Source organism: Lygodium microphyllum, chromosome 8 (genome assembly GCF_053477565.2).
Source record: "Lygodium microphyllum isolate KBCC chromosome 8, Lygodium_microphyllum_v1.1.10, whole genome shotgun sequence".
Taxonomy (NCBI): Eukaryota; Viridiplantae; Streptophyta; class Polypodiopsida; order Schizaeales; family Lygodiaceae; genus Lygodium; species Lygodium microphyllum.
Window position 1 is genome coordinate 137,715,912 of NC_141142.1, and position 11,087 is coordinate 137,726,998.

Genomic DNA, 11,087 nt, shown 5'->3' on the forward strand with positions numbered 1-11,087 from the left:
TACTCTTCGGTGGGAAGAGTTGGTTCCTATGGTCTTGGACCAAGAGGAACAGTTAAAGGGACAGAATGCTTCCAAGACGGAGGCGTTGACAGGTCAAGCCTCTCAGAAGAAGGGGAAGGACCAAAAGAAGAAGAAGGGGGATAACAAGTCCAAGAAGGACAAGGAGAAGGACAAGGACAAAGATTCCACATGCCATATTTGTGGAAAGACTGGCCACTGGAAGAAGGATTGCCCTGACAAAGACTCGAAGGACACCAAGAAGAAGGACACCAAGGATTCTGGAGCGGTGGCTGCACCCTCATCAGCTGCATTTCTACATTTAGTTGTCATTGAGGACGCTTCACCGAATGCTTCTGATGCTGCGATGGCGGCTTCCCAATCTCGAGAGTGGATTATTGATAGTGGTGCCTCACGGCACATGACTCCTTCATCAGATGGTGTTGCCCAGCTGCGCCCGTCGCGTGGGCAGGTTCTCATTGGAGACAGCTCTTCAGTTTCTATTGCAGGTCGGGGTAAGATGCAGCTCATTCCGGATGGACGAGGTGGCACCCATACTTCAGAGGTTTTGCATGTACCAGGATTGGGGTACCATCTCCTTTCAGTCCATAAGATTTGTTCCCTTGGTCTTCTGGTGGAGTTTGACAGTTCTACAGTGCGAGTCCTTGATCGTGAATCGAGGAAGGTTCTATCATCTGGATATGAGGAGAACGGCATTTACAAACTGAAGTCTTCCACTGCCCTCTCTACTCTTCTTCTTACCTCACAGTCACAGTCTGAATTATGGCATGCTAGGTATGGTCACCTGAACTATGACTATCTTCGGAAGGCGTCACGGGGACAGCTTGTTCGAGGGTTGCCGGATATAGTGGTGAGCCAGCAGCCATGTGTCTCCTGCATAAGGGGGAAGCAGCATAGGGATGCCATTCCCCACACCGCTTCGCGGCGGTCTACTTCACCGATGGAGTTAGTATCTACGGATCTATGTGGCCCTATGAGGAATGAGTCCCTGCGTGGGAGCTCGTACTTCATGCTGATCGTGGATGACTATAGCAGGATGACATGGGCCTACTTTTTGGCACTAAAATCAGAAGCTTTCTCGCACTTCAAGGATTGGCTTCTCTTTGAGGAGAACCGATCAGGCCGGAAGTTGAAGACCTTGCGATCCGACAAGGGAGGTGAATTTGTCTCTAATGAATTTGCTCGGTTTTGTGCAGATAGAGGAATTCACCAGGAGTTTGCCAATACGAATACTCCACAAGAAAATGGTATTCTCGAACGGAAGAACCGTAGTGTGATCGAGATGGCGCGCACCATGATGGAGCACCGACAGACCCCCCAGGTTCTGTGGGCCGAGGCTGTGGCTACTGCAGTCCACATTCTTAACCGATCTCCTACTTCGGCCGTGGAAGGGATGACTCCATTTGAGGCGTATTTTGGGTCGAAGCCAGATGTTTCTTACTTTCGGGTCTTTGGGTGTGATGCCTATGTTCACATTCCCAAAGCTCACCGTGACAAATTCGAAGCGGCTTCCCGCAAACAGGTATTTGTTGGCTACAGCTCCCAGTCCCAAGGCTACCGACTCTATGATCCCGTCAAGCGGGATGTATATACTAGCCGTGATGTGCGGTTTGTGGAGGTTCCGGCTTCTTCAACGGGTGAGGAGCATCCCGTTCTTGGAGATCCAGGGGAGAGTTTGGCTCCTTCTACAGTTCCACTGGAGCCTGTGCCGTTTGATTATGATTCTGTTTCTGACACAGAGTCTACTGTTCCACCGGATCCTTCTGAGGAGTTACCACCGGTGGACATTCCAGAGTCTTCTACTGATGGAGAACGACGAGGGGAGGTTCGGCCTCCTCCTCGCTGGGCCCGTGACACACTCCGTGATTCAGGGATTGAGGGGGTTCTTGAGGAGTGGGGACCGCAGGATGGTCCGCGGCGGTCACGGAGGCACCAGGCGCATTCTTCGGAGCTTGTGTGCTCCAATTATTGTTTGATGTCCCGAGTTATGCAGGATCGAGAGCCCACCTCCGTGAAGGAGGCTTTACAGTCCGCCCCATGGAAGAAAGCTATGGAAGCTGAGTTGGAGGCTATTGAGAGGAATGGCACTTGGTCACTTGTGCCACGCCCCCCGAAGAAGAAGGTGATTGGAGTCAAGTGGGTCTTTAAGACCAAATATCTCAGTGATGGTACTTTGGATAAGCACAAGGCTCGCCTTGTTGCTAAGGGTTTTGCCCAGCGCCCAGGGATTGACTGTCATGACACCTTTGCCCCTACAGCTCGTATGGCAACCATTAGAGCTGTTCTTGCTTTGGCTGGCCATAGGAGATGGCCTGTTTATCAGCTGGATGTGAAGTCGGCCTTCCTGAATGGTGATTTGAAGGAGGAGATCTATGTTGAGCATCCTCCTGGCTTTGGTTCTTCAGATGGGAAAGTCTACAAGTTGAAGAAGGCCCTGTATGGTCTCAAGCAGGCCCCGCGAGCTTGGAACGAGAAGATTGATTCGTTCCTCCAGACTCAGTTGGGATATCGGCAGTCCAAGGCCGATCCGCAGCTGTATGTTCACACTTCCGAGGATGGTTGTGTGCTGTTTGTATTATATGTTGATGATTTGATTGTCACAGGTGATGATGCACAGCAGGTCCAGGAGACAAAGTCAGCTTTACATCGGACGTTCGAGATGACGGATTTGGGGCTACTCCATTTCTTTTTAGGACATGAGATTTTTCAGTCTCAGAGGGGGATCTTTCTCTCCCAACAGAGATATGTACAGGAGCTCTTGGTGTCTTTTGAGATGGAAGATTGTCGGGCCCTCTCTACTCCTATGGATCCGAACTGGAAGGCCACTTCCCACTCAGCTTCTCCTTTGGCGGATGCTTCCCGCTATCGACAGTTGATAGGGTCTTTGATTTGGCTTCTCAACACGAGGGTTGATCTATGTTTTGCTGTTGGGCTCTTGGCAGGGTTCATGAGTGAACCTAAGACGGTGCATTGGCAGGCTGCTCAGAGGATACTTCGGTATCTGAGGGGGACGTCTGATTTGGGGATTCATTACCCCGCAGGGACAGATGGGTCAGATCTTGTACTTGCAGGTTGGAGCGACTCGGATTGGGCCGGTGACGTGGACCACAGGCGGTCTACAACAGGTTACTGCTTTACTTTGGGTGCAGGTGTTATTTCATGGAGTAGCAAGAAGCAGCCCACGGTAGCCCTTTCGTCTACTGAGGCGGAGTATCGGGCCGCATCTTCCACCACATGCGAGGTTGTGTGGCTTCGGAGACTGTTGGAGGAGCTTGGGTGCCCCCAGACTCGTCCTACATTGCTGCGATGTGACAATGAAAGTTGCATTGCCTTGGCGAGGAACCCTGTTTTTCATGCCCGGACGAAGCACATTGAGATCCAGTACCACTTCATCCGAGAAAAGCTTTTGGATGAGACCATCACTGTGGAGTATTGCAAGACGGAGGATAATCTTGCGGATTTGTTTACGAAGGCGCTTCCTCAGGCTCTACTTCGGCATCATTCCAGATCCCTCAGGCTTCTGCCCTGTCCAGGCTCTGAGAGGGGGTGTTAGACAGATCATAGCCTGCACAGTCAGTCGGACTGCCACGTGGCAGTCCGACTGTCAGCAGCCCAGTCGGCTGCATTTAATGCAGCCGACTTATTCAGGCTGCGCCCTATTTTCTGGCGCCCCATTTTCAGGCAGTTTTTCGACTATTTATAGTCGATGTTTCCAGCAGTCTGGTCACTATTCTCTGTCGCAGATTACAGACCGGTGCCGTGCAGATTTCTGTCTCTGTTCGCAGATTTCTGACAGCAGACAGTGCAGACTGCAGCAGACTTCGAGGTGGACAGCAGGTCGCATCGTCGAGGTGGAGACACGCAGTCCAGCGCACTGCGCCCGTGTATATCTTTGTATTCAGCATTCTTTATACAGCAGATCTTCAGTGTACACTGTCTCTTTCTCTCCCTTCTCTCTCTGCGTTCTCTCACTCTCAGTCCTACGCTTCCGCACCGCTGCACTCTGACAGTTTGGTAGCTATAGCATGATCTACCTATATTTGCTGACATATTCTTTCATCTTCCCCTGTGTTTGCTTGAGGTTCCTCCATTCATCTCTCACTTTGAATTTTTCCACTTTGGAATGAAGTAGTCCTTCAATTCTTCCTGGAGTTCTTCCCATGAAAAGATGGTGTGGCCCTGCTCTTGTTCCAGCAGGTACCAACTGGCAGCATCCTCCAAGTAAATGGCTGCCACCTCCGTGTTCCTGTCTTCAGTTATTCGTGAATACTTCAAGTACCTGTCCGATCCATTTCTTCAGAACTAGCCCATCTCTCTCTCCCTTGTACTTGGCTGGTTGGGGCATCTTGAATTTCCCATAGTCATCCTCAGAACTGTCACTATCTTCCTCCTCTCTACGGTGGCGCTTCTTCTCCTTCTTCTTGTCTTTCTTTTTACTTCCTAATTCTACTACTTTCTTCTTCTCTTTCCTTGTATCTTGCATCCTCCTAGATGTCTCTTCTCTACCCATTCCATCCATCTCCTCTTGCATTTTGTGTCTTTTCTCCTCTTCTTGTTGTTGTATCACCCATTCTCTATAGTCCTGATCCACTTCTAGTTTTTTCTTCCTTTCTTCCTCCTCTTCCTTCATCTGCATGTTCCTCCATATTGACTCTAGCATACCTGACATATCATCTAATTGTCTTTCCAGTCCGGCCACCTTCTCCTCTTGGGCCACTCTCCATTCTTGCCCTCTACTCTTCTTCCTCTTCTCCATTGTTGGGAGGGTGATGTTCTCCCTTTCGTCCTCCATATGGTTGGTGGCAGTGTCGACGCGGGGAAGCCGCGTTTCGCCTGTGGTGATGAGGGTCGTGTCGCGGGGAAGCCGCGTCACATCTTCAGACGGTGGGTGTCGAGGTTGGGGCGTCACGTCGGGGGCAACGCGACGTGGGGCGTCGCATTGTGGGTCGTTACAACTTCGATCTCTTCTGGGCACTGGATCTTTCCTCCTGCTTCCATGAGCACTCCTTCACTCTGAGCAAGGGTCGCTCTGATACCAAGTGTGATAAACCTGCACTCGTTACGCACTCAATACGGCACAGAAAGGTAACACGATATATGAGCTCAAGGTATACTCTTGTATTATTCAATCCAAAAAGCGGGACAACATAGACACATCCCAGGACTACACCCCCGTGAGCCGCACATAAGAGGGTTCACCACTAAGTATAGGGAATCACACGTAGAGTGGAAACAAGGCAGGGCTTTGAGTCACTACTACTTCCTATATAGGTGCATTCGGTAGCAACGGCATGGTATAGCTACAAAGCCCTTATAGGGGGAGGGGAATTGAAAGGTGTTTGAAGAGATGGTCTATTGTTGATTAAGTAATTGTACCATACAAGAGAATGAGAAGAAATGGTTAGGTCCAATCCATTACAAGACAAACAAGCTACCCATCCACTCAAGGGTGTTGATGACGAGGGAAGGGTGATAAATGAATGATGGTGGGATGTCCAAACCATTGGTGGAAGCAGCTTCTTAGGATCCATCTAGTGGTGCTCTACACAATGAGGATGCTACATGCTGTGAGATGCCCATGCAACAAGTGCCACTTGGACAGTGTTCCTCATGGAGAAATTGTTCACGCCCTTTACAAAGATTAAAAAATCATGCATTGCAAAAAGAGGTACAATAGAATGAAAAGGCTAATGTTGAAGACAAGTGCTAAAACGTATAGAATACAAAGAAGGGTAGCAACCCCCTCTCGACCTTGGATATTGATACCAAAGAAGGAAGAGGAACTGGATGTCGGTCTTCGTATAGTGTCGAGAAGCATGATGTGAGGAAGCATCCCAACTAGAAGAACAAGATAGAAGACACCACCATGATAGCATCAAGAGAGATTATGCATGACCCGCCTCTGGAGAGGAAGCCTCCGTGTTGATAGAAGAGCAAAACTCCAAGATAATGGAACGATATGCATCACCAAGTCTCAAACTCAAGCAAGACTAGTATAAACTTACATGTTAGCCCTACACTAAAAACAAAACCTGGCAAAAAAGATGAAGATTTGCAAGCACAGAGATTAATAGTGAAATGCTCCAAAAACTAGAACAAAACTGAATGAAAAGATAACGGAACGAACAATGCAATGATGCAAATGTGTATGTATGTGTGAGTAAATGCAGTGGAAGATTTAATAATGAAAATTAGTAGAGGTAACCTAGGTAGTGAGATAATGTGCTAGATAAAATGGAAGTAATTTTTGGACAACTTATTCAAGAAGAATGTGACCTAATCATCGTCTGACTTCATTGAGCCAATAGTGACAAACTCTGTAAGTAGCTGCCGATATTTGACTAACTTTCAATGCATTCCCATCCTTAATGGAAAACTCTTGAAGCTCAAATCGAGATTGATACACGGAGTGCAATCTCGTGCCGCATGGCAATCAATGAGTTGACTCCAACGCTCAAATGCAAGGGGAAAATGCTGTAAATGAGAGTGAAACTCAAAAAGCAGTCCTTGCATTAACTCAACATTGGCTTTGGCATTGGGAACTCTCCATTGACAAATATGGTCAAGGTGGGCTAATTGAGGGTCCAGCATGGGATCTAGACCAATAACAAGATCCCAAAGGCCCTAAGACTCAAGTACTTCTTGCATGAAGTTTGAACAAGTAGTAAAATTCAACTTGTTAAAACGAGTCTTATCTATGGAGGTATTCTTGGCCATTGCAACAAGAGTGATAGTGCTATATGGATAAGGTGTATAATGAGGGTAGGGTGGATAAGGTGGGGGAGTGGAGTACACTCGGGAATTAATCCCAGAGTACCCACCATGCATATAAGAAGTATGCATAGTGGATCCAAATGTGGACATGGATTGACGAGGCATGGGTATCATAACCGCGTGAGGAGCCCATGGTGGAGGAATAGAGACACGTGGAGTAGAAAATAGGAATCCCTGCGTAGCAGTGACCCATGGAAAGTGTGATAACGCACCATAAGCATGGGATGGAAATCCCTGCATCTAAGAGGTCAAAGGAGGTGTGTGATCGGGGCTAGTGAGAGGGATGCCCATCATAGTCATCCTAGGTGGAAATGATATGCTCACTTACGAAAGGTGGAGGGAACTTTGTTAAAGGGTAGCATGCCCTATAATGAAGCCCCATAGTGCAAAGTGACTTTAGGGTGTAGTATTAAAGGGTGGAATTCCCTACAATGATACACCATGATGTGAAGCGGTTGGAAAGTGTAAGTATGGAATGACTTAAGGGTACAATGTTAAAGGATGGCATTCCTTGCAACGACACACCATGATGTGAAGTGGTAGGAAAGTGTAAGTATGGAATGAAAAATGAGAATGTGCTAGGAGCAAAAATGGAGGTCCCAACTCGCACTATGAAGAATGCGGATGTAAAGTGTAATCCAAGGTTTTGGAAACGACAAAGAAAGAAAATTGATGTGTGGGCTAGAAAAGGAAGGGATGGGAGGGATTTGAGAAAAATGGTTTATATACTCAAATAAAACAGAAGATGTAGATATACCTAATGAAGGATGTCTCCTTCAAGAGCCCTCTCTATTGAAGTTTACATACAAAAAATCGTCCAAATCTTACACGTCAAAATACAAAACAAGAGAGGTCTCTTGCTTTTGCTAAGAACTTTCTAAAGTTGAGGGCACTAACAAAGGCTGTGGGCTCTTCAAGACCATCCAGACCAACTCTAGCTTGGAGAAAGTAGTATTTCTTTGACGTTCCAAGATGCTCTATTTATTCACTAGTACTAGGTGTGGCCCACTTTTTTCCATGGTGGCCCGTAGCATAGTTGCTGGTGGTGAAAACCCCAATGTCATTAGATAGGAACTACTGTCACCAGTCGTCCCAAATGTCATATATCCTCCAAAGGTGGCCAATCTCACCAACCGCTCCAAATGGAGTAGCAAAGTTGGTAGGAGGGCGTTAGTTCGACTACATATGGTACGTAAGGACTCTTGGAACTCCTCCTTTGTCATGAGACTGAAATTTGAAACAAGAGAAACCAAAGAAGTTGAAGGTGAAGGTGGAGTATCGTCTTCCTTGCCAAGTCAAAATGCCTCCTCCGAGCCTCCAATGAAGGTGAGACATTGTGACTCGGCTACAAATCATTCGTGTGCCTCACATAAAACCTATACTCCACAATATCTGCAAGATACTCTTTACAAGAGTATCAACTCTAAAACCATGTGAAGAAAATTGTATGACCACGACAAAAACACAACAATACAAACACAAACATGTAAAACTTGAACCCTAAAAGCAAAACTTAAAACTCAAACACAGAAACAAACACGAGCAAACGGAGAGAGAAAGAACACAACTCTACAGTGAATGAAAATTGTAAATGAATGAAAATGTACAAAGTGCCCAAGGACAGAGCAATAGTGTCAAAGAGTGACATCTAGTAGAGACAAATCCCCAAGTATTGTAACCACCAATCGGAGATGAGAGAGTGCTAAATAATGAAGGGCAGCAAGCTGGTCGCCAAAACACAACAATTGGAGACTGAAATCCAATAAACGCAATAGTGTACCACCAGGGAAGGTTGAAAACTAATGACCCAAACTATCAAGCGACAATAGGAGAGGTATTTACTGATGTAGATGCCCTGCTAGACAAAAAAACGCAAGTATTGCAATAGTCACCTAGTGGAAGAGATGGCAACAGTCTATCGCCCAGCACTAAATACTAAAAACGCAAGTTGATCAAGTGCTATGATGACGCACAAATGGAGACCTCCAAACAACAAGGCGATGGCTAAAAACAAGCTACCTAGGGCTAGATAGTAATAAGCTACAATCAATGATGGTTGGATAGCAAATGCTAGGTGGCTGATGGTTGAAATCTGCATGGTAGAGTGAGAAACCTACATAAAAGGATGAAGACTAAATGAGGACAACCTATCTATTTAAAGATGTGGATGGACCCTCCAAAATTAGGGTTTCACGTAAACTCTCTCGAATCTCGCACCATTTTTGTGTTTTTCATTAAATAAACATATTTTGGGGTTGTTTAAGAGGCTAGTCAAGTGTAATGCATTTCTTAGCTCAACAAGTAATGACAAGATATTGTTCAAGCTTTTCTATGCCTCAACTCATTCCAGCAGTGATGCTCATGGGTTGATTTAAGATATTCATTGTAGATAGTTACAACACTTCAATCCTTCACCTTTCATCCGTCATAGCTCATTGTGCTCCCTCTCTACTGTCTTCCACTTCCAACACATACAATCTCAAAGAAGATGTGTTCCAAACTGTGGAAGACCTAGGAACTAAAGCTACCTAATGATTCAAGCAACAAGACCTTATGTAATCATTTAAGAAGTTCTTTAAACTAATTGTGAGAGAGGTACCTTGTTCTATAAACAAGAAAAACTATTCAATTGAGCTTCGACTTTGTGATAGAAAACTCCTTCCAATTTGTAAGGTACACATAGTTTTCCTTATGTACACATTTTGCTCAAAGCATACATGAACCACCAAAATATTGAGGCATCAACTACTATAGTACCCCTATACAATCAACTGCAACACTAGTTCAGAAGTTGATGAGAAAAAAAAAAAGAGGACTACAAAAAGAAAAGAAGACTTCTTGACATGTTATTCTATATCAGAATTATTGTAGGCATACCTTGGCAGCCACTAACAAAGCAAGAGAAACACCCAACCGCACACGAAACTCCGGATTATCTTTGGGCCACAAGTAAGCACCCAGATTTTGCAATATACGCAGATCTGCCACAGGTGTTTCAGATGCATCATTTGCTTTTCCAAGTACTCTCTCGGAGTGTGCCACTGGTGCAACGTCTGAAGATGATGAAGTTTTAGAAGTGGCTGTTGAAAAAGGCGCAAAGAACCCCTGCCTCTGTGCTTGCAGTCCCTGAAAGTAAGAGCAACACTGTTAACAGACTGCCTACATCCTGAAAATGGTTTACTCGATGAACAAAATGAGCAATTATATAATGAAAACCCCTCATAAACTACAAAGGTCGAAACTCTGATCATCGTATTCATTTGCTACTTGTGATTATATGTAAAACAAAAGCTAGACCATGTTCCAATGCAGGTCTTCATTGCAAAGTAGGTTCATGAAACAGCGTGTGACACATAATGTTGCTGGTGTTTATGTACGTCTGGACCTTGTCATATGAACGAGCATCAAGGTCCTCGACAATGTTGTCAAAGGTTCATCGCAAGTAGCTCAGACTCAACTAAGCTTCACGAGACAAGTTCCGTCATGGAAACGGGTAGGACTAGACATGAGGAAAGCGAATAACCTGGACGGGAAAAGGAAGGGCAAATCTACTATGGTGAATGTCCTCGATTGCGCTTATTCGAGCTCGAAAGCCAATGCAATTGAATTGTCTGATGAAGCCACTCTCCTGGATGCAAGGAGGAGGAGAGAATCCAGAGGAAGGATCGTTTGTGCTTGAAATGGCGGATCGAGAAGGAGAGAAAAGGCTCTCAGACTTAGCCGAGGCTACAGCACGATGCCTGAGAGGCCACAGCCCAGCATATTTCCACTCCTGCGAGTGGATCAACGCCCTGCGAAACGCCATTATTGGAAGCGCTGCCTCTCTCAACAATCTTCGAGCCGAGGGACGCTCATTGCGGGAGAAAAGCTGGAGGAGATGGATGCAAACCCTTGAGAGAGGTGCAGCGCGTACTCTAGGTGGTACTAGCCGAGAGCTGAGAGCCAATGTCCGAAGCACATTCACACGACATAAGTTTTGAACATTTTTCCGAATATGAATCCCAATGTCCCAAGCACCGACAAAATCTTGAGCTCTCCAAGGGAGTTAACACGTAGCATGATGCTCTCCAAAGGCAAAACCCACCCCACCCCAATTTAGTAGCAATTTTGTAAAAATGATTTTTAGTCACTTAAAGTTATGATACAATTTATTTTATATTATATATGAGCCTAATACGAGCCAATCACGTGAAACCATGTAAATTCTTTTATATTTTGGACTTTGAAAAATCTTAAAACAATGCGTTACGTGTCACTCTATTGACCCCTCATTCTCACTCTTTTGTGGACCCTTT

At 45.8% G+C, this 11,087-nt stretch overlaps 1 protein-coding gene across 1 annotated transcript in view; it reads right to left on the minus strand.

Annotated features, from left to right (window-relative positions):
- ABCB25 (ABC transporter of the mitochondrion 3) overlaps window positions 1-10,776 on the minus strand; it is a 203,232-nt gene extending 192,456 nt beyond the window's left edge. The window contains exons 1-2 of the mRNA XM_087683610.1: window positions 10,316-10,776; window positions 9,670-9,918 (exon numbers count right to left, since the gene is read on the minus strand). Coding sequence (XP_087539736.1) covers window positions 9,670-9,918; window positions 10,316-10,597 — 531 coding nt within the window. The 5' untranslated portion in view covers window positions 10,598-10,776. The remainder of the gene's footprint in view (window positions 1-9,669; window positions 9,919-10,315) is intronic.
- Between the last annotated feature and the right edge of the window lie 311 nt (window positions 10,777-11,087).